This window comes from Canis lupus, chromosome 4, assembly GCF_048164855.1.
Source record: "Canis lupus baileyi chromosome 4, mCanLup2.hap1, whole genome shotgun sequence".
NCBI lineage: Eukaryota > Metazoa > Chordata > Mammalia > Carnivora > Canidae > Canis > Canis lupus.
Genome location: NC_132841.1, coordinates 7,288,840 through 7,315,350, shown reverse-complemented (window position 1 = coordinate 7,315,350; position 26,511 = coordinate 7,288,840). Strand labels below are relative to the sequence as shown.

The window sequence follows — 26,511 nt, the reverse complement described above, 5'->3', positions numbered from 1 at the left end:
GCATTTCACCTGGGTGCTCTGAGTGCAGCTTTTCTCCCCCCACCACCACCACCAGTGACCCTTCTACAGTGCAAATCTTAGCATCCTTCTTCAATGGCCAAACCCTTTTGCTTATTAATTTCCTTTGTCCTAACATATTTAGCCTCCCTTTGTCACAACCATACTGAATCTCCTTCAGTTCCTCTTATACTATGCTCTTGATTTTTGGCCTTGGCGTACATTCTATTCTCTGTCCAGAGTACTGTCCCCTCCCTAGCTTTAGTTTCACCTCACAATTGCAGGCTCCTTTACTGTCAGTCCTTCAAAGCTCCCTTCCCTCACCAGGAACTACCAGACAGACTGTGTTATAGCCTCCCACACGTCCCTTGTCAGGCTGCACTTAGTCCTGCTTCATTGCTGTTTGCTTGTATACTTGTTCTTGGTTTGCCTTTTCTGCTAGATTATAAGTTCATCAGCTGTGCTCTCTTATTCTTGGTCATTTTCATCCACACCATTGAATAAAGAAAGTGCTCAGCACAAGGTAGATATGAAATGAATTAACCACATGAAATTTCTTAATATGCTCTTGATATATATTCTAATAAGTGAGGGATATTAGCAAGTATTGTGATCACATTATTACTGCTATAAGTGAAAAGGAATTTAGGACCTATCCTGAATCTTATACCATCAAAGAGGTGTACAACTCAGCTCTTTCACTTCTGCTTATATGCCCTTGAAAGACTCCCACTTATGTGTATGGGGAAATTTCAGTTGGTCACTTCAGCATGGTTCGTAGAAATGAAAACCTGGGAACGGCCTCAGTGTCCTTTACCAGGGAATAGACCCCTCAACCGCTGTATATTGATTCAGTGGAAATCGGCAGACTAGTTAAAATGAATGAATTCTAGCTATAGATTTCAACATGGATAAATCTCAAACATAAGGTTGAGTGGAAAACACGAGTTGCAGAAGAAGAGTTACATTAGATACCATTTATGTAAATTTATAAAACACATAAAGCAGTGCCATTCCAATGTACAAAGAGTGAAGGCATGCATGAGGGAAGGGTAGAAAGCTCATGAGGCACAGCAGATCTGCGGAGGGAAGGGTGAGAATTGGAGTTGGCCGCACACAGGATTTCAGCAGATCTGAGATGGATAAGGTAAAAACTTAGCATCTAGTAAATATTGATGATGAGTGCATGGGTATTTGCTATTCTCTCTTATTGTAGTATATTTTAAATATTTCATAACTTTAAATAATTAAAGACTAGAGAGAAATATGTAAACTGCTGACATGTTTTTTCCTAAAGTTTTTTTTTTTTTTTTCCAAGTGGTAGACATAGATAATTCAGTCCCTTCTTCGAACTTTCGGTATTTTCTAAGTTTAAAAATATAAACCAGATGAATGCAACCTGCGATGGTGGGTTTGATAACAATCAAGTTTTAAAGAGCCTCCCAAGAAGTATGGCTTGGAAGGCAGGAGAAGGAACCTAGGAACCTAGAATCCAAGCTGAGCAAAGAACAGAAGGGGTACACAAGGGGATGGTAATTTCGGGGCTACCCTGGCATACTGGAAGAACTTGAAGGGAGGAAATCTGCTACATGTTGTTTCAGAGTTGGGAAGTAGAACTTCTTGGGTGAAAGCTCCAAGGATTAAAATGTAGTCTCTGAATCAACAACTTTCAGATGTTTAGTGCAGACAATGGTGTGGTAGACTGTACTCAGCTTCCTTCCCTTGAGGGATTCAAGCAGACTAAGGGATATCTAAATGGATTCTAAAAACAATGATAGACTCCCTGCCTCTCTTTTTTAAACGTGTTTTTTTAAACACATTTTTAGCGGAGTGCTGAAACCTACAGCAGTCGAGCAGAGTGGTTAAGACTGGAGCCTGACCTCTGGCTAGAATTGGAGGTCTACAATTTGCTGACCCAGGGCTGTTCCCTCTCTGCCTGCTTTCTCACCATCAAATGTCCCAATAAGGTTGCTGTCTCCCTGGGGTGGTGGGAGGCTTACTGAGCGGTATATGCAGAGTGCTCGGAGCAGTGCCCGTTACTGAGCAAGTGCCAAAGAAAGTGGTGGCTTTCACTGGAACCAGAGCAGGCTCCAGCGGCCACTACCATTCCCTGGTCCAGGCATTCAGTAAATCAGACTCCTCCAAGCAATAAAATGCTTGAAAATGATTGACCAGATTACTTTTTAAATCTTGCATTGAGTTGAAGAATGACTTTCAGTGATATTAATAGTGATATTATTAATAAGTTTCTTGAAAACTTTAATACATTGTGTTGACTTAATATGATAGAGAAAATATTGACTTTTTAAAATACTTTTCCATATTTTTCTGAGGAATTCTAAGATTAGATGTTTAATAGCAAAAGAAAAAGATTTTGGGGAATGAGAGTGGACTTTGAGGAAAAATAATTCATAGGATTTACAACCTAGAGGTGATATTATTAATAACTATTATTTATTTATTTTAATTATTGATAATTATTTATGACACTACAGAAGAGAAGCATATCCAGTAAGTTAACTCTTACTATATACATGGTGTAAAAGTCAAAAAACGTGCTTCAGGAATGCATCTTTTCTCTTTCTCCATTTGGAGGTTTATAGTAGTTTATTGGATATTTGGATTCATATTTTCTAGCTATTCTGTAGTGGTCTTTGCTTTTTATTTTTTATGTTATTTTTATACAGTGCCCCTTGAAAATACAGCATTCGTGGTATCTTGTGAGCCTTTGCCTTAAAATTAAAGAGAATATATAATGCTTTTTTCCCCCCTCAAAGGTTTCTCAGTGCATCTTTTTTGACAGAGTCAAAAGCACAGTGTACGTGCACTATCTCCCTTTCTTGTTCACTGATTGCTTAAGGTAGGAGGCGTCAGACTTGGAATTAATGGTCAGTAACTTGGCTGTGCTCTGCATTACTCAGTAAACTGTAGCCGCCACAGATAACAGTTCCTCCCTAAATTCCTGGCTGCTTATCTTTCTGTGTCTGTCTTTGTGCTTTGGGTGCATGCACCTGTTTTTGAACCACTATGAGTAGGCATGTCACCATTAATGATTAACATCTACTACCAGGAATCTGGATTTGCCATTACTAGAATGGCCCATGCCAAGCAATTAAACAAAAATTACTGCTTAGACATCTCAGCAACCAGCAGAATTTTTGGGTGTGCTTCATAATCTCAGAGTATTCAATGGGGTTCTAATACCCCAGGCTCTTTTTTTTTTTCTTTTACTTTTGAATGTTTTAAAATTCACTTAGAAGGAAGAATATTTGGCTGCTTTTTTTTCCCTCTCTCTTTCTCTCTCTCTTATAAAGTCTTGGGCAAGTGATTTTTTTTTTTTTAATTTATAAAGTCATTGTCAGAGGATTCACATTTTAGTCTCAGGCCTGGAATTAAACGTGGTTTTTTCTTCAATTATTTTTAGTAGTAACACACAAAAAAAAACTAGTTGAATTTGCTGCCCTTATCTATTCCTCATGCCATGTCATTTCACAATAGCTAATTGAATTGATAACAACACCATTGAAAAGTAATATCTTAACAAAAAGGGCAGACAGGAAAGAGTTAAGTATCCTCTGTTCCCAAATACAGGACAGCAGGATCTCTAGTTTGGACAAACTGGTTGGAGAAGGCCATCAGTTAAATAATGGAGTCCAGAGTTTTTTTCTAATATGTACCATTTTCTTTTTTTTTCCTTTTCACATAATATATAGTAATTTATGCCAGAAGCAGTTTAATGAAAAAATACTGATCTATTAATAAGAATCAGCTGGTACCTATCACCAGAAATGTCTTGAATATCAACTGATCTGAAGCAAATCTTTGCTTTTGCAATTTTATGAAGATTTTTTAGAAAAAAAATAAATTTAAGGAAATTTCAAAGGTGAATTTCAGCCCACTTTGGTAAATTTATAATAAATTCAGAATTAGTTTTATCTGAATAATTTTTCATTTTGTTTTTTTGGAGCTTTCTAGACTCCTCTTGATATTACTTATTTGTAGAAGGAGGATCTTCTTTGTTTTCCTCTATGATAATTGTACTGACAAATATCCTCCACGTATTCTTTGAGCCCATCTATAAAAAGTCCAAGGGATTGGTAGAGTTGATAGTTTAGCCCCATAATTCAGCTCTGTTTCTTCCATGAGCTTTATTTTATACTGTTTTTTTTTTTTTTCATGCATCAGTATTCTTGAGGTGGGCTGTGTAAAGTGGTTTGGTTATATAAAGTATGACGTGTTTGCCCACTGCTTAGAGCTCCCAGGGCTCACAGCCTAAAACTCCATCTGAGAAGGCATCCACTGTTTCTAACAAAGATATTGGTATGAAGATGGCCTAAGATTAAATTTGCTGGAACAGTGTAAATAAAGCTTGCAAATGCTTTGATTTCTGTGTGAGTACTCGGTTTCGTAGCAGAGTAATCAAGAAAAGAAAAAGTAGTTCAGCACTAAAAGGAATATTTATGTCTCTGGTAAAGGACAGATCATTTGATAGAAATGAAATAAGAATGGAGATGTGATTTAAAAACTTTGTAGAGCTCTTGGTTTTACTATTGAATACCTGTTTCCTAATAGGAACAAAAGTACAGTTGACCCTTGAACAACATGGGTTTGAACTGTCTGCTTATATGTGGCTTTTTTCAATAAGTACAGTACGGTAAGTGTATTTTCTCTTCATTGTTATTAACATTTTCTTCTTTCTAAGCTTACTTCAGTGTGAGAATATACTATATAATACATATAAACAATGTTCTTTGACTTAGAGATTTTCTATGAAGTTAAGTAATTCTGAAATCAAAACCAAAAGAAAGTTAGACTTTAATCAGTAAGTATTGTGACAGAGGGACTTTTATAACTAATTCATTAGATCTGTGTCTAAAGTGATACTTTGCATTCATTTATGAGGTCCTGAAAAGTTCATTTTCCATTGACTTGTTTTAGAGATGCTCATTTCCATTTCTGATCTGGGCTGTCAGCTTACTTCTAACACATTAGCTTTGTTTTCCCTGTAATCTCTCCACCATCATGTTTCCATCTCTAAGCGGATCCTTTTCTTAAGAAACAGTTTATTTATTTATTTGTGAGAGACACAGAGAGATAGAGAGGCAGAGACACAGGCAGAGGGAGAAGTAGGCTCCATGCAGGGAGCCCAATGTGGGACTCAATCCCGAGACCCAGGATCACACCCTGGGCTGAGGGCAGACACTTAACCGCTGAGCCAGCCAGGTGTCCCTAAGCCAATTCTTAAATAACCTAAAGTTCTTCCAAAGAAACCTGAACTGCAGTCTTTTATAAGTAGAATAATTATCCTTTAATGAATCAAGCTTTAACTTTTGGCTCTATTTGGAAAAGGGTCATTCACACCTGTACTTAGTTGCTCTGTGTTAATGTTCATTTCATGTGTCGGGTGATCACACAGGCTGGAAGATGAGCAAGAAATGTTAAAACAGGGTGTAAAATAATTGCGATGCCTTTTGAGGACCATAGAACCAAGAGTGCTTGACGGAGCCCATGCAAGGCTTTGGTTGTGGTGTAAGCCAGTGCTGTGCTAGGAAGATCTTAGCCGCGGCTGTCCTGACTGCCCGGAGAGCCGCCCCAGGAGGGGCAGAGTGGCCAGGGGTGAGCTGAAGCCCTGGGGCACGCTGCTTCCTGCTCACGCCCCCCCCCCCCCCCCCCCCCGTGTGCTCTCTGCCCAGGAGCTGCGGTCCCGCGAGGAGGAGCTGACACGGGCTGCCCTCCAGCAGAAGTCCCAGGAGGCGCTGCTCAGGCGGCGGGAGCAGCAGCTCGCCGAGCGGGAGATTGACGTGCTCGAGCGGGAGCTGAACATTTTGATATTCCAGTTAAACCAGGAGAAGCCCAATGTCAAGAAGAGGAAGGGAAAGTTCAGGAGAAGTCGGTTAAAGCTCAAAGATGGCCATCGGATCAGTTTACCTTCAGGTACGATTTCTGTCCTCATGTTTCGTAAGAATTTTGAAAGTCATCTGTGTAATCAGCTTTGCTCCTTCAGCCCTGGGAAGAGATGGGGGAATGAGATTTTAGAAGGGTAGCTAAGGATCTTCACTGGCTAGCTTCAGTTCATGGCCATGACATCAAGACCTAACTCACGTCCTCATTCACATGCAAAACAGCATCAGCGCCTTGTGCGGGGCCAGTCCTTAGCTCTCCGCATGCTTCCATGTAAATGGATTAGTAGATGGACTCCTTTTGAAATCCAAGCAGAATTCCTTTTAGTTCATGGCACTGAACCAGCATTGCCTGGCGTGTTGAAAAAATCCTGAACAACAGAATTACTTCTATTTTGTCATTAAGTTGCTTCCACAAAGATCTCTAATGTCATCTGGTAACTGACTTCATTCGGGACATTGAAGATGCTGTTAGCACCTTCAACAAAATGTATCAAGTACTTTGATTCTATGCCTGTTAGTTTTCATCTGAGACACAAGTATTTTTAAAAGCTTCCCTAGATTTACTGGTTCATTTTTATACCTCCTGGATTTTAAAACATTGTGACAGTTTTAAACATGTAATGTGTTAGAAGATACTAAACAGGGGTGCCTGGGTGGCCCAGTGGGTTAAGCATCTATCTGCCTTCTGCTCAGATCATGATCCCCAGGTCCTGGAATGGAGCCTCCTTTTGGATTTCCTGCTTGGCAGGGAGTCTGCTTCTTTCTCTCTCTCTCTGCCTCTGCCTTCTGCTCTCCCTACTTGTGTTCTCTCCCTGGCCAAATAAATAAATAAAATCTTTATTAAAAAAAAAAAGAAAAGAACAAATATCAATTCGTGAAATTAAATTCTTTAACATTACATGTTACGTTTGATTTAAGGAGAAACCATATACCCTCCCTGCCCCCATATTTTGTGGTTTCTAATACTGGGGAAGAATGGTGGCAGAACAAGAGCTGGTGGCACTTTTATGGAATGTGCATTAAATATCTCTATTTCTGTTCTCCCTATCTCTTCTCCTCTCTATATATGTATCATATAATAGAGTCTCTTTAAGGATGCTGGTGTCCTAAGATGTTTGTTAATGGCATGGAAACTGATTTTAAATAACTGTCAACAGTTTTGTTTTATATAAAGTGTGTATAAATTGCCTTGGAAAATTACTTACTACAGAGTATTGGAAGGCTTGCAACATAATGTGACATTTTAACATTAGGTTATTACAGAAATCCTCAGTTGATCAGAAAATCACTGATATGTGACAATCACAAGTACACTGTATACATTATGGATTATTTAGTTTGCTGAAGTGAGGATAGGCTATGAGTCCTTATTCATTTTACCTTTGACCCCTCTGGGGGAAAATAGATACTTTTTCAGGTTCTCTTCTGATGTTTGCTTTTTAGCCAAAGTGTAACTTGGGTGACCACAGACTGTACTGTCTTGTATGTAAGACATGATTTAAGATAGACTATTTTATTTATGATGAGGCTTCTACTTTTAAGTATAGATGATAGAACAATTCAGAGAAGCACTCATAGGCGGTTTTTCCAGTTCTTAACTACATCAGCCTTCTATCTGTATTGTGACTATGTTATCCTGACTTATATTCCTGATTCCTTGGGAAACTTTGGAGGGGGGTGGCCAGTGAGAAACCGATGAAGAATAAACTTGGTAGAAAAAAGTAAATCATTCCAGTGATTATTTAATCTTCAGTGGTAGAATGATTAAAGAAAAAAATATTATTACTCATTATTACTGAGATCCCCTTTCACTCCTGTTTTTCTTCTCAAATCATATTTGGCCAATATCTTGTATTCATTTAAGGGAAACTGAATGTATTTAACTATTTTTGCTAGATTTGTATCTTTCCTGGATTGTATCATTTGGATTTCTCTTTATGATAATTTTAGTTATACATTTATTTACCTTGTGGCACTTAATAAATGATTCCAGTTAAAACATACAACCCCCCCCCCCAAAAAAAAAAAACCATACCTGCCAAATCTGCTGTAATCCTAATCCATTTTGAAGGAATGAAATTCAATTCCGTAATTTAGCATGGCCTTTACCTCTTCTGGCCACAAGGTGATGCTACAGTGTGGAAACTTTCTCTTCAGAATCCTCCAACTCTTCCTCCCACCTCCCTACACACACACACACACACACACACACACACACACATTTTACTTGCACAGTGCCCCAGGATACATATCCAAAGATCCAAAGAGAAGAATGAAGCAGGATACAGATCCAAAGATCCAAAGAGAAGAATGATAACTATAAAATACTATTTTTTTCTTCAGGAATTTTGCATAGTATAGAAGAGAAAGCAATTATCTTTGCCTTAAGTTCAAGGAGATTACTATCTGTTAGAAAATTCTTTGGGTTACCCAATGTTAGTACTATTTAATGGTGTACTATTAAGGAAGAAACATCTGATAGGCAGTAGATTGAATGGCAGTGATACTTTCCTTTCAGTATATCAAGTTACTTAAACCCCCTTTGCAAGAATTTTCCCTCTGTGTAGCTAGTTTAAAAATTTTCTCAGAAACAGATTTGAGACTCCTACAAGCTGAATTTTAATATCTGTGCCTGTACCTCTTTCAAAACCTTGTTGTTCTCTGGGAAACGAACTAGGGGTGGTAGAAGGGGAGGAGGGCGGGGGGGTGGGAGTGAATGGGTGACGGGCACTGGGTGTTATTCTGTATGTTAGTAAATTGAACACCAATAAAAAAAAATTGATTTGAAAAAAAAAAAAAAAAAAAAAAAAAAAAAAAAAAAAAAAAACCTTGTTGTTAAATGTGAATAATTATCTCATAATTTTGTCCTTTCAGAATCACGAGGATAACTTTTAATTTTAGGCTATTTATAGCTATGATGACTGACAGCTAGAAAACTCAAATGTAGTTCTTCCCACTGGCAGTCCTTTTTGAGGGCCTAACCAAATAAGGATAGATCCTTACAAAATGAGACAATGTAATCTAAGACAAGAGTTTTTTAATTATATTTTATGAATTCTTGGAATATGTGGAAAGAAAAAAGTGATCATGGTTGATATTTTTCTATTGTGACCACTTTTATCATTCGCTCTGCATTATGTTTATCTAAAACCAAAGTTGTGATTTTAGAACATATAAAACAAAGCAAAGAGGTTTTGAAGCCTTCAGAAGTTGGAATGTTTCTAAAGCAATAGCATTCCAATCTCAACCACTTCCAAAATGCCAAAAGCCTGCCACAATCATCTGCCTCAGGTATGCGAATGTGAGAGTGGGTGTCTGTAAATGGAAACTACTACTACTTTCAGAGTCAAAATGATTATTCCCCCCCCCCAAAAAAAGATTATTCCCACTGACACTATCCTGAAACATTGCCAATAAAAATACTAGCACAGGTTTTATCCAAAAGCCTGTGGACCTCATGAAAATCTGTCATGAGAAAATTATTCTCTCAAGTATGAAGAAAAATAACTTCAACTAGTTTCCTAAACATGTAACTGAGACAGAGTCAACCTTTCACCACTTTATAGTGGTGAGACAAGGATATTTATAATAAATGATATTTTTCTTTATGTTTAAAACATAAGGAGTGCCACTTTTTTGAGAGAAGTCAGACTCTTTTAGAAGATCAGAAGCGCTCTGCACCTTAGGTATTGTTGAAATCCAGTTTTGGATCTTTGTTACTCCTCCTTGGCCTTACAAATGTTCTATGCTGGTTACCTAGCCATCATTTATTCCACTTGGTTTATCATTCACATGCTGTGGGTTGGTTCTGTGTTCTAGTTCTGAGGGCAGCCAGAGCTCGCCTGCCTCCTGCCCTGGGGTAGAGTCTTCCAGAGAATTTGCTTCCAAAGTGTTGTGACATATCACGGGTCTAGTTGAACTTCAATCTAAAATAAACTCTTTTGTATCTATGGGTAAGAATATTCCTTTCTTTTACTTTTCACCCTATCCCCCAGTCCAATCAGTCACCCTGTCCTGCTAAACTGTTTTCTTGCACCAGTCTTCACTTCCAGTCTGCCTGGTTAGATCTTTAATTTTTCTTACTTGATAGATGGAAGAAGCCTCCCATTGGGTACTTCATTTTCACTTGCTTTGTCTTCCAAACCACCATACACCCTGCTATATATTTCTCAGCTGTGGACCGTAAGCTCCAATTTGATTCTGCTGCAAAACCTTATGCCATTCTCTCATTCAACAAATACTTGCAGATTTACCATGATCAAGTAGTAGAGATTACAAAAAAATAAACATGATCTCTGCCCTTATGTTACTTATAATCTTAAACAGAGAAAATATTGATTCAGCAAAGATGTCCTAAGTGCCTTTTATGGGTGAGGCACTGTGCCAGCCTGCAGTGGGGTCCTGCTGTGATGGAGACTGTACAGCCTCTGCTCAGATGGAGCTGACATTGTACTGGGGGCAGAGATGTGAACCTTAAGCTAATAATTACTTATTTACTTGCTAAAATTATTAACTATTGTGAGGGAAGGGTCATATAACAGTGATTAGCAGAAAGATGTCACCTGCTCTAAGGAGATCATAGAAATCATCCTAAAGTAGTTACATTTAAATTGAGACCTGAAATTGAGAATTGAGCGAATACAGAGGGGGAAGGAAGAGAACAGTCAGGGAGCACATGCAAAGAAGGCTTGGTTCCTCCAGGAATTGAAAAAGACCTCTGTGGTTTGTCCAGGGGTCAGCAAACTGCACACCATGGGCAAAGTCCAGCCTTCACCTGTTCTGTGCAGCCCACAGCTAAAAATGGTTCATGTACTTTTAAATACTTGAGAAGAATAAGAATGTTTCATGGCACATGAACATCATATGAAATGTAAAATGCCATTTCCACAAATAAACTTGTATTAGAACGCATATATGTGTCATGTATGATTGATTTCTCACTAAATCAGCAGAGATGAGTAGTTGTGACAGAGGCCGTATGGGCCATGGTGCCTAAAATATTTCCTATGTGGCACTTTACAGAAAAAGTTTGTTGACCCCTCATTCAGACCATAGCAAGTGACAGGAGAACAGGGCAAGATGAAGCTGGAGGCATGAAGACCCCAGGCTTGGACTTACAGAGGCTTCCAGAGTGTACTATGATTTTTATCCCTGTTAACTTAAGAAGCAGTGCAAAGCCTTTGAAGAGTTATCAGTGGCGGAATGACATGGTATGGCATACATTTTTAAAATGTGCACCTGGCTGTTGTGAACTAGACCAGAGGGGTCCCAGTGGAAATCAGGAAGATCAAAAGAGGAACTGTGGCAGCTCCAGCATAGAATGGTGGTGGCAGTGAACTAAAAGAATCACTAACTTGCATCGAGCCTACGTTATGTCCTGAGCCCCAAGCTAAGTATTCTCTATACTTCTTTTTTAAATTATTATAATTATTTTAGATTGTATTTGTTTATTTGACAGAGCACAAGCAGGGAGAGTGGCAGGCAGAGGCAGAGGGAGAAGCAGGCTCCCCTTGGAGCAGGGAACCCGATGCAGCGCTCAGTCCCGAGACTCCAGGATCATAACCTGAGCCAAAGGCAGACGCTTAACTGACTGAGCCACCCAGGCGCCCCTCTATATTTCTTTGTATTTAATTGTTCATAGCTGTCCTACAAAGTAGGAATCATGACTTATTTTCCATTTTTATACATGGAGATACTGAGATGCCTCCTGAAAATTCATGTGGTTGATAAATGCTAAGCTGGGATTAAGATGTGGAGCTTGCTAATTCCAGAAACTAGAATCTAAATTTCTCAACTATAGCTCTCAGATGAATCTGTGACACAGAATTTACAAGAGACTTTGGGTTTGCTTGGATATGGAGGGTCAGGAAAAAGAAGACAATATTAAAAATTTTCAGATATCTAGCATGAATGGTTGAAGAGATGTCTCGCCTGCCAAATTCCAGCTCCTCCTCATTTCAAATACCAGGTGGTTCTTTAAAAGTATAAAGCATAATTTTCAAAAGTATATATATATAATTTTCCTAAAAAGGAAAATTATGGCTCCCTTGCAAATACAATATGAACATATGTCAAAGATTCTTTTTTTAAAAATTTTATTTATTCATGAGAGACAGAGAGGCAGAGACACAGAGACACAGGCAGAGGGAGAAGCAGGCTCCATGCAGCAAGCCTGTTGTGGGACTCGATCCTGGGTCTCCAGGATCACACCCTGGGCTGAAGGCGGCGCTAAACTGCTGAGCCACCCGGGCTGCCCCTATGTCAAAGATTCTTAACCAACTCACTAATAATTAGGAGAACCAGTTAAAATTGGTTTCCATGAGGATTTGAGGAGCTGAGTATTTATGGGCAATTTAATAAGGGAATGTTAGGGTTAGATTGCTAAGTTAAATACAGACCTGGTTAGTGCTCTGTGTGGCCATAAACTATAACCTTTGGGATCATCTTTCATACCAGATAGAAATTGTTTACATCATCACCAGACAGAATCTATAAATTAACCTCTGCCCCTACCAAGTTGTAAAAACAGCCACTAGAAAATCAAAGGTTAAGCTCAGCAGTGTGCTGAAAGAACATCCAGTAGTTTATTTTACCTCTGCCTGAGGTTTTGATAACTTTCCAACAGTTGACAAACTTTTTGCAGACGCTCAGTCCTCTCCCCTCTGGTAATATTAATGCTTCCTTCCATATATTCCCATAGTTGTTGGCATACGCTTTCCTGACAGTTGCCCACATGGTGGTTAGGTCTTGGGACTACAGAGTCCTTTTAACTGGGCCAGGGTTGGGGGAGTTTTCCTTGACCCTTTTAGGGGTATTTACCAGGCTGGGTCTGAAAATCAAACTGTCAAGGACAGTTTTACTGGGGGGTAAAAAGCATAAAAAATTATATAACATAAGTTTGACATGACAGGGAGCCTTCATCAGGAAATGAAGACCTAAAGAAACAGATGGGAGTATTTTTATACTAGGTTTGATGAAGAGTGGACGGTTGTAAAGAAATGTGATAGGTTAAAGGGGAGGAGTAGCATGTCCTGAACCCCTGAGGACCCGCATTTTCTGTTTTAATGACCACGGCAGTGCTATGCAGTACTGATTGTTTCTGTCCAACCTTGAGGAGACGAGCTCAGAAGGGCTGCTTACCAGTTGGAGGTCCACAGTTTGTGACAGAACCAAGACTCGTTAAAATCCAGGGTGTTTCCTCTTTCAAATTTGTTTTTAACAATGTTAGACTACACGAAGGTAACTCCTCTTCCCTAGAAGATGGTTAGGTTCTAAGAGTACTCAATAAGGCCTCTATGGTTTGTGATGATGTGTCTGACTGCACCTAACGTACCATAGGTTCTGGGTCATTATTTATTGACCTGAACTCCGGAAGATAAGAAGAAACAGACCCAGAAATACATCCTTCTTACCCTTTGGCAAACTTTGCTCTTATTGCCTTATGCTGGCCAAGGGCCTGTGAATAGTGCCTATAACCGTGAAATCTCAATTCTCATTTCTTTGCATATCCAACAGATTTCCAGCATAAAATCACTGTCCAGGCCTCTCCCAACTTGGACAAACGGAGGAGTTTGAACAGCAATGGCTCCAGTCCACCGAGTAGCCCCACAGTGATTCCTCGGCTCCGAGCTATACAGCGTAAGCTTTCTCCCCTGGCACTGGGGCTCCTGTGGGGATTTCTGTCCTTAATTGACTTGGAGTCCATCCGACGAGAGGTGTATTGTAGCTCACTCTCACTAACACGTGACATCAGTAGGTGTCACAACTATTCAGAAAACAGAATTTGTTCTCATGTTTCTTTGTCTAATTTCCTTTTTTTTTTCATTGAGATATAATTGATGTATAACATTATACTAGTTTCAGGCATACGACATAATTATTTGATATTTGTATATTCAGTTGACCCAGAAACAACATGGAGGTTAGGGCTGCTGAACATTACCCTCCCACTCACATCACCCCGTGTGGTTGAAAATCCACATATTACTTTTAACTCCTCAGACTTAACTGCTAATAGCCTATTGTTGACTAGAAGTTTTACTGATGACATAAACCGTCAATCAACACATATTTTGCATGCTATATGTATTATATACTGTATTCTTATAATAAAGTAAGCTAAAAAAATACTAAGAAAATCTATTAATCTTTAATCTATTTTGAGTTAATTTTTATGAATGGTGTAATATATGGATTCAATTTCATTCTTTTACCTGTGCATTTTGAAGAGTCTTTTCTCCACTTAGTATTCTTGGTGACTTTGTCAAATATTAGTCTACCATATATGGTTGGGTTTACTTCTAGGCTCTCTGTTCTGTTCTGTTGGTCTATTTGTCTGTTTTTATGCCAGTACCATACTGTTTTCATGACTATAACTTTATAATATTGCTTAATAGAGGAGTGTGATACCTCTTGCTTTGTTCTTCTTTCTCAAGATTTCTTTGGCTATTCATGGTCTTTTGTGATTCTATATAAATTTTACTCCTGTATAAAAGGCCACTGGAATCTTAATAGGAGTGCATTGAACCTATAGGTGGCTATTGGTAGTATTGACATTTTAACAATATTATTTCTTCCAATCCATGAACATAGGATACATTTCCTGTATTTGTGTCTTCTCTGATTTCTTTCATTAATATCTTATAAAAATATTTAAAAGATTTTGTTTATTTGAGTGAGAGAGAGCACAAGCAGGGTGGGGGCAGAGGGAGAAGCAGATTTCTTGCTGCACAGATCTGAGCAGCCCAATGCAGGGCTCAATCCCAGGACCCCAGGATCATGACCTGAGCCAAAAGCAGATGCTTAACTGACTGAGCCACCCAAGTGCCCCTATCTTACAGTTTTCAGAATAGAGATCTTTCATTTCCTTTGTTAAATTTATTCTTAAGTATTTTATTATTTTTATGCTACTGTAAATAGGATTGATTTCTATATTTCCTTTTCAGAAAATGTTTCTTAGTGTATAGAAACTCTACTGTTTTTTTTAATCTTTAGGATTTTCTATATATAATGTCATTTGCAAATAGAATTTTCTTCTTCCTTTCCAGTTTTTATACCTTTTATTTCTTTTTCTTGCCTTATTGCTCTATCTAGGACCCCACTACTTTGTGGAATAGGAATGGTGAGAGTGGGCACCCTTGTTCCTAATCTTAGAAGAAAAACTGTCAACCTTTCACCATATAGATGATTTTAGCTATGGGCTCATCATACATGGTCTTTGTTATGTTGAGATATATTCCTTCTATGCCTATTTTTTAAGAGTTTTTAGCATGAATGGATACTGAATTTTGTCAAATGCTTTTTCTGTGTCTAATGAGATGACCATATTCTTTTCTTTCATTCTATTAATGTGTATCACATTGATTGATTTGCATATGTTAAACCATCCTTGCATCCTAGGAATAAATCCCACCTGACCATGGTGAATGATCCTTTTAATGTGCTCCTGAATTTTGTTTGCTAGTATTTCATTCCTTTAAATGTTTGGTAAAATCCAGAAGTGAAGCCATCTGATCCTGGGCTTTTCTTCTTTGGGAGATTTTTGTTTACTAATTCAATCTCCTTATTAATAATTGGTCCATTCAGATTTTTGAATTCTTGCTGATTCAGTCTTGGCAAGTTATGTATTTCTATGAATTTTTTCATTTTTTAGGGTGTCCACTATGTTGGCACATAGTTGCTCCTGGTAGCTTCTTAGGATCCTTTGAATTTCTGTGGTATCAGTGGTAATGTCTTCTTTTTCATTTATAATTTTGTTCATTTGGGTTCTTTCTCTTTTTCTGTTGGTTTAGCTAAAGATTTGTCAATTTTGTTGGTCTTTTCAAAGAACCAAACTCTTAGTGTGGGTTAATCTTTTCCACTTTTTTCTCTATTTTATTTGTTTTAGCTGTAGTTGTCTTTATTTCCTTTATTCTGCTAACTTTTGGCTCATTATTTTTTCTTTAGTTACTTAAAGTGTAGAGTTAGGTTGCTTATTTATGATCTTTCTTGCTTACTGTAGGTGTTTACTGCTATGAACTTTCCTCTTAGAACTACTTTAGCTATATCCCATAAGTCCTGGTGTATTTTGTTTCATTTTTGTTTGTCTCAAACCTTTTTTTCCCCCTCTGTAATTTATTCTTTGATCCATTGGTTGTTCAGAAAAGTGTTGTTTGATTTTTATGTGTTCATGAGTTTTCCAGTTTTTCTTCTGTTACTGATTTCTAGCTTCATGCTATGTGGTCAGAGAAGATACTCGATAGAATTTCAGTCTTCTTGTATTTACCAGGACATGTTTTCTGGCCTAACATATGGTTACTATACATAGGCCTGTTGAATGGGCTATGAAGCTTCCCATGGTCTGGTTGGACTGGCTAAAGGCTATATTCAGATACATATGCATGCATAAACACTTTTTTGTAAAATGGAGTCATACAATATATGTAATAAGACATTTTACTCTATTTTTATCTGAACCTCATCTCTTATGGCCATGGAGTATTCCCCTCTATAGATATGTCATAATGTTTTACATTGTGCTTTAGAATATCTACTCACAGGATTGGTTTTCTAAATCTATAGTAACTGTAGCTATTTTCCCCAGTGGTGTCCAAATCCATTACATGCAAGCCCAAGCCCACTTCTAGGCTAGAAGGATCATGTAAGTGTGTCAGCAAGATGTGGATATTAAATGTGTATACAAACCTTCCTGTGAGGCCATTAGAAAAACCAAGGGGAGACAACTGCAAACTGGTTTGAAGTTTTAAAAAGCAACTGTAGCCAAACTAATGTGATAGCTGAGCAAAATTGTGATGACTAATGAAAAATCAGATTGAATTGGGACTTAAGGGGTGCCTGGAGAGCTGTCAATTAAGCATCTGCCTTCAGCTCAAGTCATCTGGGGGTCCTAGGATTGAGCCCCGTGTCTGACTCCCTGCTCAGTAAGGAGTCTGCTTCTCGTTCTCCCTCTTCCCTTCCCTGCTCCTGCTCTCTGTCACTTCTTAAATTAAATAAATAAAATCTTAAAAATAAGTAAATGATAAATTGTGGCTTAAAAATAGACTTTGTTCCTTAAGTTCAGTTTATCTTTTAACTCATTCCACATTTTTGCTAATTTAATGAGAGAAAGAAGTTTGCCATCAGTAGGGAGAAAGAAATCTTCACTTTCACATTTCTTCATTGTTGACATATCTTGAGTGAGATAGTTGTACAACTGATTTGATTCACTTAACTTCAGGTTTTTTTGCAATTGGTTAATGAGTGATGCTCTCTGCCTAGTAACTTCAGATGAAAGCAATAAAACTTGGGGAAGGAACACTGTCTGTCGACAAGAAGAATTTGAAGATGTGAAAAAGAATTTCAAGAAAAAAGGTTGTACCTGGGGACCTAATTCAATTCAAATGAAAGAAAGAAGCGATAGCAAAGAAAGGTAAATGTGTGAGATCTGGGAGCATTTCAGAGTATACTATGACAGGTAGCAGTGCCTTTTATAATTCCACATTGGAGAGTCTTAACTTTTAAAAAGTGATTGGAATAGCACAGAGATATCTGAATATTTATCTAATTTCTAGGATGATTTTATCCTACAAAATTAGTTACTATGCAGTTAAGCAGTTAATCTTTGAGATATTTCTTGTCTCATTTCAAGGTTTTATTTATACTTTGTTAGCCCTTCAGAACAATACAAATGTAGTTTCTTTCCTACTTAACAAATGTTGATATATACCTGTCAAAACCTAATTTGTACATCACATGGTTCTATCAAAATAAACATATTTCTCTTCTAGAATGAGACCTCTCTCAGACGGCAACAGTCCTTGGTCAACTCTCATAATAAAGAATCAGAAAACCATGCCGTTGGCATCATTATTTGTGGACCAGCCAGGTAAATGTGCTTCAGGAAATAGAATTTGTTTGAGTTAGACTTAGCATCTGAGTGTACTAGAAGCTTTGCTTTAATAGTTTCATGTGGTCATTCAAGTAGCATAGAGAAGGTTAACAAGAAGTAGCATTGCTTATACCTCTACTTAAGCTCAGAACTTCTTTGCTGTTCTGTAGATCTTTATGATGAAAAGTAATTAGGCTCCACATTGTTTATTGGGAATTTGTAACTCTTATTCTCTATCAGAAAAATTAGTGTCATAATTAATTCTGTAGAATCAAATTAATGTAGAATAGGAGATAGCAAATATGAAAGAAAAGGACATTCTGAGATTTAGGGATGGTCTCTTGGCTACATTGCCACCTCTTAACAGAATGAAATATTGTCAAGCAGGTTCTCTGTGGGAAACCACTGCTTAGAATTACATTGGAATCTCTAATTTAGATGAATTGTAATTGTTTTTAATATTTATCATGGCAATATAATATTCAGATATTAAAATGTTGAAGAGACATGTTGAAAAACTTTAAGGATTGTTAACGCCAAAGAAGAGAAAATTGGTCTTTATACCTGATAATTTAAGACGGCCCTTTGACACTGGGGCCTAATTAAAGATATTTTAGCAGAACATTGAGTAAATTTCTTGAATTCCTCATCAGTGCCATGCTTAACTTTACGAATTCAGTTTTCCTCTTTTTGCATTGTCATGAGGGTGTGGTTTCAGTATAAATATATGCACAAGTACATTTGGGTAAATGCAAGACAGGTACTAAATGCTTCCTGTTGTCACATTCATGATTGCATGCTGACTCTTGCCTATGAAACAGGTTCTCCTCTTATTACATGTTATAATTTATTGTCAAATATGGTTTGAAGACTAAGGAAGAACAATAGTAATAAAACTGTTCTTCCTATAGTATATTTTTTATTATTTTTGACTAAACAGATTAATCAGAGAAGTCTTCCTCCCCCCCCATTAATTCTTTTATTTATTTATTTTTAGAATGTTCTGACCCATTAATACATCCTTCGAAGGACAGTTGGAGGAAATACAAGGATATATTTGGCTGACTCAGCTCAATCTCCATTAGGTTACTTACTCTTGAAGTTTACGTAACGGGTTAATGAGCAGAAGATTTACACTCATCCATCCTACCTGCAGGTCCCCTCCCACCACCTGTCTGTGTTGGCCTGTCCTTCTAAGCATTTGTGTCTCAGCTCGAGTGTTTCCTGAAAACTTTTCCTGACCACCTTCGCTGAAGCAGCATCCCACCCCATCCCTGTGTCTCATGACCCATTCTTACTTGTTTATAGCTCTTACCTGAAATTTTTATTTGTCTACCTGATGCCTGTAATATTTGTGTCCTGTTTCATTCCCAAACTGGAATGTCAAGGATTTCATTGGTTTTGTTTACCACTCCCAATGCCTGGAACAGAGCAAACACTTACCATCTGTCAAATGCCTAAGTGAATCCTAAAAATGATATATTTTTTTAAGATTTTATTTATTTATTTGAGAGTGGAATGGAGAACATGAGCGGGGAGGTGGAGCAGTAGGAGAAGCAAACTCCTCGCTGAGCAGGGAGCTTGTCATGGGGCTCAATCCCAGAACCCTGAGATCATGACCTGAGCCGAAAGCAGATGCTTAACTGACTGAGCCACCCAAGTGCACCAAAATTTTTATCTTATGCAGATATTTACCTTGGTTCCAGGGGCTGCAGATGCTCATCATCAGTCATAAGAAGGGAAGATTATGATGGATTAGCCTAAGTTCATGACCACTTTGGGGGAAAGAGTATGTTTTACTGATAAGTAAAGGCACACATGAACATACATTAGGAAATGTTCAATATACTTTTAAATCAGTGATTTCACTTGTTGATAGCATCCCCCATTCTTGGTTTTTAAACTACGGATTAATAATTTGCTACCTATTACATGTACAGTGCATCTATTTAATGAATATTCATTTAATTCAAATGTGTTTCCCGCCTACTTGATGAAGGTACTATTCAGGGGAGATCCCTCCAAATTTAAAAAGACAAACAGGTGGGCAGAAGCCTACCATCTGTGGGCATGCACATCTGGATTGTGATGTAAAAGTACAAAAGTGAAAGATGGAACAGGGGGGTTCAGAGGAAGCTGAGATTGTATGGGGGGATGGGCCACGTTAGACTGCCTTGGCATCAGTTGGTACTTTGAGAGAGGGCTTTCTGAAAGAAAAGGGAGCTTGGGGCCAGTATTAGAGGGTAGAAAGAGGCCAGATAGAGCACCCCAAAGGCAAGGAAGGCAGTGATGAGAAGAGCACCACCAGCTTATTGGGGGAGAAGCTGGTATCTTGGCTTGTCTGGATTCCAGAGAATGTTGCAGGCATCCTAGGGCATAATACTGGAAAAATCACTAGATGCTCTATCATGGATTGCTTTGAGCACGGATTAAGGAGTTTATTGTTTTCATTCATTCACTGGTAAGCACCTATGTGATAATGTCAGCTTGTTCTTCAGCTGATCCACTTTGTTACCCTGTGGGACCTCTTCGGAGAATCATCCTCTATAATAGTGGCTCCCAAACTTGAGTAAAAGCATATTAAAGCACAGACAACTGGGCTTCAGCCCTAGAATTTCTGATTCCAAAGTCTGGAGTGGGTCAAGAATTCACATTTCTCCAGGTTTCCAGGTGATGCAGGCGCTCTGGCCCAGGCAGCACACTTTGAGGACCTGATATGGAGCCTGATGATTCTTGTGTACACAGGCGAGTTCTAGATAATGGGGCCTGACACATTTAGAAGAGGCAAAGGGCACATTTTATCTGACACGTTACAGTGCCTACATGTATGTGTGTGCATTAATGTATCTTGATGACTTTTTCCTGTAATAACTTTATTTCCCTTGCTAACGAAGAACCATTTTCTGAAGGATAGGGAACAGCAGATGGTGTGCTTGCCAGTTCCTCTGTAGAGAACCTTGAGTTCTGTGCCCTAGGCTCCCTTTCCTTAGGGTCCTTCTGGATGAATGGTTTGCTGAACTGAAAAGGACTCCATGTGCTTTGACTTAGGATATTTATGAGATTTTAACTTTATTTTATAGGTAAATGATTTTTACTGTAAACTGTATTTAACATGTGTTTATATCTGAATTTAGGTGCTTCTGAAGAGTCAAAACTTTCCCCTGACGGATCAGAATACAGAAAACCAAAGCAAATAAAATCACCTGCTCAAGCCTATGTTGATCTACCTCTTTGGAAAGATGGCCAGAGAGAGAATCCAGTGGAACCTGGAAGCTGCGAGGAGGGACCCTCTTTGAGCCCTGCTGCTAGCACTCCTCAGGTGACCCCTACAAGTAATCTGAGCAGATCCCCCCAGAGAAAGAAGACAGAGTCTGCTCTCTATGGCTGCTCCATGTTGTTGGCATCAGTAGCTCTGGGACTGGATATCAGAGAGCTTAATAAAGCACAGGCTGCTGAAGAACTCTTGCCCAAAGAAGAAAAGAAGAGACGTGAGGGAATCTTCCAATGGGCTCCCAAGGCCCGAGGCAGTGCCATTCCCTGTACAAGGCCACCATCTACAGGCGAGAGGGCCAGCAGCCTACCCCCACTCCCTCTGTCAAGCACCATGAGCCTTCTGTCCATGTCCTCTCTTTCCACAAAGTGCTTGCTACAGACCGACGGGGAAGATTTGTCTGAAGGTAGCACACACATCACTCCTGACCCCGAGACACCCACTCCAGATTTTTGTGCCGCCATCAGAGGATGTAGTGGTGAGCCAGCTTCTATGCCAAGACTTGAGACTGATCATAGTAGATGGAAAAGCCCATCTCCTCCTTTCTTAGAGCAGATATATGGGAATGTGCCTTATTATGCTTCTTCGAAAGAACAAGCATCACATCACAGACGAACCCTGTCTGATGGAAATGCTTTTCAGACCCCAGGTACGTTGCCTTAGTTGGGTCAAAGTACTTAGTTTGGGTCAAATGCCACTGTAGAGATTAGAATGTAAAATTGTATGGCCATCGGCTTGTTTCTTTTCCAAGTGACTACATTTACAAATTTGTTTGCCCAGTTAGTATAGCTCTTTGAATTTTACCCTACTCTTTGATTTGACCTTAACTATTATTTGAATTCTGGGAAAAGCATAATTCAAGTTCAGCAACTTAAGTATATAAGAGCACACTGAACAGAACAAGAATGTGGAGAATAACCACCCCAAGGCCTTCATAGTAGAGAGGACAGGCCATTTGCCCACATATGAACCAATGATTAGTGGGAGAGCTGGAAATAAAAGTAGTCACCACCTAGTCTCCTCTGTGATATGTGATCTGCATCACCTAGCATCACTGCTTGGCTGACATTCAGGTTGAATTTAGCAGGGGTAAGAGTCAAACGGCACACTGTACAGGGGTTGACTATTAATTTATTTTGTATATAAAAATAATTAGAAATATATGTCATGAGTATTAAGTGAGGTCACGTATATGAAAAATGCTTTTTAGGTTGTACAATGTTATTCTATATGGTTAGTCGTAAAGTATATTAAAACAAACTGTTTTCGTTCTGTTTCTTTCTCTCTGCTTTCAGCGCCCTACCCAGACCTGATATTTTTTTCAGTCTATTGTCCGTTGTCTTTAGATAAATTCATTAGTCTTTTGTAATGCAGTAGACTATTGATAATTTATGATTTACGATTGCACAAGGAGAAATCCTAGGACAAGAATCCCATGAGAAACTGTGCAATTTATCTTACTCATAAGGCAATAATGATTTGCTAGAGAGGTGATGAGTCTGTTCTTTGGGACAAGAAAGAAGGGGCAACATGTAAACTCTAACTGCTTTCCTGCTGCCACCCATTTTTTCAGATCATAATCTGAACGTGAAGTTTCATCATGTCAACCATCATTTTTTATAAAACCTTTATTCTAGTCTAATCTATCTTGAAACTTGCCCCATTATTAAACAGTCATGCCTGTCATTGGTCCAAGCACGACGAAGGTGACCGGGCTGTTGTTATGGTTCCCATTTCCTTGGTAGAAACACTCTTTCCAACCTTCCATCACTTCTTCCTGAACAAACCAACCAACCTCGCATCCCAGTAGTTGTAAAACGTTTGTGTTGAGGGTTTTTTGTTGAAGTCCCCTTGAAAGGGATTACCTAATTGATCAGTCCTCTTCCTTGCTTATCTGGATGCTGTCTCAGAAGCCGCTAACTGCACTGTCTTTTCTCTCTCCAGCAGCTGGTGCCACTCCGAGCACGGCCTCTGCAGACTGGGACCTGCCCCCTGAGCCGGCTCCGGGGGCTCCCCACTCCTCCGCCGGGCCTCAGGCGCACCTGCCAGGGAAGGCCCCGCCCAGAAAGCCAAGAGCTGGCAGCACGGTGCCCGGGCCTCACCTCGCGGCCCTCGGGAGCCGCACGGAGTCCCGGCCCGCCCTGCGTGGCCCCGGCCCCACCGGCGCCAAGGACAGGCCTGCCGCGCACCTCCCTTCCCTGCTGGACGCCGGCGCCGCGGGCCAGAGCAGGGACAGCGCGGTGCCTTTGCGCGCCGTGAGGAGCAGGACTAGCCCACCGCCTATCCAACAGCTGGAGAAAGAATTTCTGTCTTAAGTGCCTTATGTTGATCGAGCGTTTTCTTCCCTTTTTTTTTTTTTAAGATGAACAAACTTAAACACTGTGTCTACCTTGAAACTGTCTCATGCTGCTGGGTGTTGGAAAGCTGTGGCCATGTTACTAACGTACTGATGGATGTCAGCCTTCTAGAAAACCATGTATGTGATTGCTGTTAGCTGGCTGTATTTTTTTTTCCCCTGCTGGATTCTTACCTAGGAACTTGAAATGCACACAAATGTAAAACAAGGCAGGAGCAGCGGTATAAAGCTGTGCTGGGTAGAATTCCGGTAAGCATAGTTACAGTGCTTCATTTGTTGGCCACGTTCTTCTTGGTGACACCCAAATTGGAACCAGGTACCAGGTGTGTCCCTCCCTTCGTTTTCTTCCCTTTTGCCGCTCCTTCCTTCTCTCTCTCTTTTTTCTTTTCATTTCTTTTTTTATTTGTACAACAAAAAGCCAAGAATAATGTGATATTAGTCAGTAAAGGTATCTATTTAAAAAAACAAAATTGACTAGGATACATAGAGCATCCCAGAGAAACCGCCTGAGCTCAGTAGTAGCGTGGAAGGCATAAATATGTCCAGGTATCACCTAAATTATGCCTGTTTCTCTTTTTGAGGAAATTATACTGAATGTAACCTGGAAACGTTTTACTGAATGTAACTTCTAAAAATGTTTTCCATCAGAACCCCAAAACAGATTTTTAAAAAGTCAGTCGTGGACATTTGGCTAAGACCACATTATGTCCACCTGAGCAAGGCTAATCTGTCGGTGCTTCCTGTAGAAAAAGTTCTTGTTTCATCAGTAGCCATTTATTTGGTATCCAGAATATAAAGCTTTTTCATTTTGTAGTAGGATTTTTAAAAAATAAGTGACAGATGTGTCACATATTGTAAACATTCATGTCATTTAATCTTATTTTTCTCTCTATATATTTGTGATTATTCTAATAATCCCAAATACCGTTAGAGAGAAACACTGCCAAATCAAGAAACAGCAACACTGTTAGAATATAAGTATTTTATCGTTATCTTCACATTTCAGTAAATGGTGGATAAATGTTAGACATCTGTGAAGATAAGCTGACATGGCAGAAATGACAAATATAGATTATTTTCAGATATGGTCTTTTAAATGGATTTGGGGTAGCAGATCAGGATTTTAAATGATTTTATGAGTTGTTTTATAAAATCATACATCTATGATACAAATCGACTACTAAATTATTAAACTACAGAAATGGCTATCCAGGAGCTTGTAAATTTATCTGGGTTTCTTTTGTTAAATTCATTATGCTTCCCTTCTGTCACTAGAATGTGGTTATTTTGGATGGCAATTAATACTTAAAATTTTGCATACAAGGAAAAACTAAATTGTAAATGTCACTTGACATTTCATTTAAAATTTTACCTTGGTTAAGGCTTACTGAATAACTGAAATGTCAGCAATTTAAATCAGCTGTGACAAAATATCTACATATAGCAGAAAAAAGAAAATGATATTATTTGGCCACTTGAAACATCATAGTGACATAGATATGTCCCAGCAGATGGTGAACAGAGCATGAAAGGATTATATTAACATAAGTGCATTCTACCCCAAGGAAAACAATCTGTGTTTAAAATTCTGGCAGCAAAATCTCAGGTACCTAGCTTCGTTTTGTGGTATTATGGTCCATTCTATGATTTGGCTTCACTTTTGACAGATTGGTGAAGTTAGAAATCCAAATTTGGTTTCCTCAAAATTGTATCACATTTAAAATTATGGTTGGCTACTTCATACCTATTCAGTCATTTGGGGGCATGTATTTCCTGCTAAAAGTAAAGAAAGTACACGCCTAAAATAGTACATGAAAGAAGTATAGAAACTTCCTCAGTTTCGCTTCTGCCAAAACATCGTGTGTGTGTGTGTGTGTGTGTGTGTGTACCCATGTGTCTGTGCACATGCGTTTGCGTATGTGTGTGTGAGTGAGGGGTAGTTGTGGGTGTTCATCTGTCTTGTCCCTCTACTCCATTCCTTCCCCATGTTGCTTCATTGTAGTCAACTCTACATTATGATGAATTTAGAAATGAAGCTGCATTAAAAAGATAATTGCGATACAAGGATTCAATCTCATGTTATAGCAAATAGTTGTTTTTTGCTGAAATCTGTTGTACATTTGTGATTTTGTGTGTATTAGTATACTTAGCAGAATCTGGTTATTTATTTTCATAGAGACTTACTAGCTCATTGAAAGAGAAGTTATGCTGATTACTTACTATTAACCAACATTGAAGGTGCTCCCACTGCAGAAATTGAAGGCCAGAGCCTGTTATGCTGTATTATGAAGCCTTGTGACTGAAAAAGATGTTTACATAAGTTGTCTATTTTTTTAATAAACTTTTTTTCTATAGCTAGTCTACTTTCTCATTGGCTTCGTTCTGATGATTGTGACTATAGTTTGTAGTGGTTTATTTTGTATTTAATAAGAAAAAGTACATTAGTAAAGATCATGGATGCTTAATAGCCAGGTATTAGCCTGCTAACTTCATTAAACTGCAGATCACTCAGTGAGCCATAGGGTTAAATACTTTTTTAAAATTTTATTTATTTTTTTAAAGATTTACCCATCTAGTCTGAAATCTTTCAGGAGCCATTTCTGTTGCCTCCTTTCTTCCCTAGTATAAAAGTCCTACTTTCCTGTTTCTTTGCATATCTCATATTTTTGTTTTTGTTGTTGAAAACATTTTAGGAAGTACATTGTAGTAATTGTGGATAATGATTTCCCTCATCCCCTCTCCAGGTTTGCTTTGTTGTTTGTATTTGGTTGGTTGGTTGTGATTTGGCAAGACTATTTTAGTGAAGTCTCTTTTCCCCTACAGTATGAGACCTTTGGTGTCATTCCTCAGAAGATAGAGCCTTGTTCTGCACATGACTACCCTGGGATGACAGTTTTAGCACAAATTCCCATTGACCATCTCTTCCACTGATTTCTCTGTTAAGCTGTGTACTTTGTTTTGGTATTACACCCAGCTGTTAGGTTCCAATAATGGCTGACTGGTTGCTCTATTATTTTTTTTATTATGCCTGGGCTACAAAATTGCTCCACAGTCTATATCAATTAATTTCAGGCATGGATAATTTAGGGCCAGTCTTTAAAGCTTTGGTTCTGACCCC

At 38.7% G+C, this 26,511-nt stretch overlaps 1 protein-coding gene across 2 annotated transcripts in view; it reads left to right on the top strand.

The window, feature by feature from the left end:
- The window catches only part of MAP3K21 (mitogen-activated protein kinase kinase kinase 21), a 52,617-nt gene extending 26,870 nt beyond the window's left edge, over positions 1-25,747 (top strand). The window contains exons 5-10 of one of the 2 annotated variants that reach the window (XM_072823046.1): positions 5,691-5,931; positions 13,416-13,538; positions 17,157-17,307; positions 17,666-17,763; positions 20,901-21,686; positions 22,985-25,747. In XM_072823046.1, coding sequence (XP_072679147.1) covers positions 5,691-5,931; positions 13,416-13,538; positions 17,157-17,307; positions 17,666-17,763; positions 20,901-21,686; positions 22,985-23,352 — 1,767 coding nt within the window. In that variant the 3' untranslated portion in view covers positions 23,353-25,747. Of the gene's footprint in view, positions 1-5,690; positions 5,932-13,415; positions 13,539-17,156; positions 17,308-17,665; positions 17,764-20,900; positions 21,687-22,981 lie in introns of both variants that reach the window. The other variant, XM_072823044.1, reaches the window with a different exon arrangement.
- Positions 25,748-26,511: the final 764 nt, after the last annotated feature.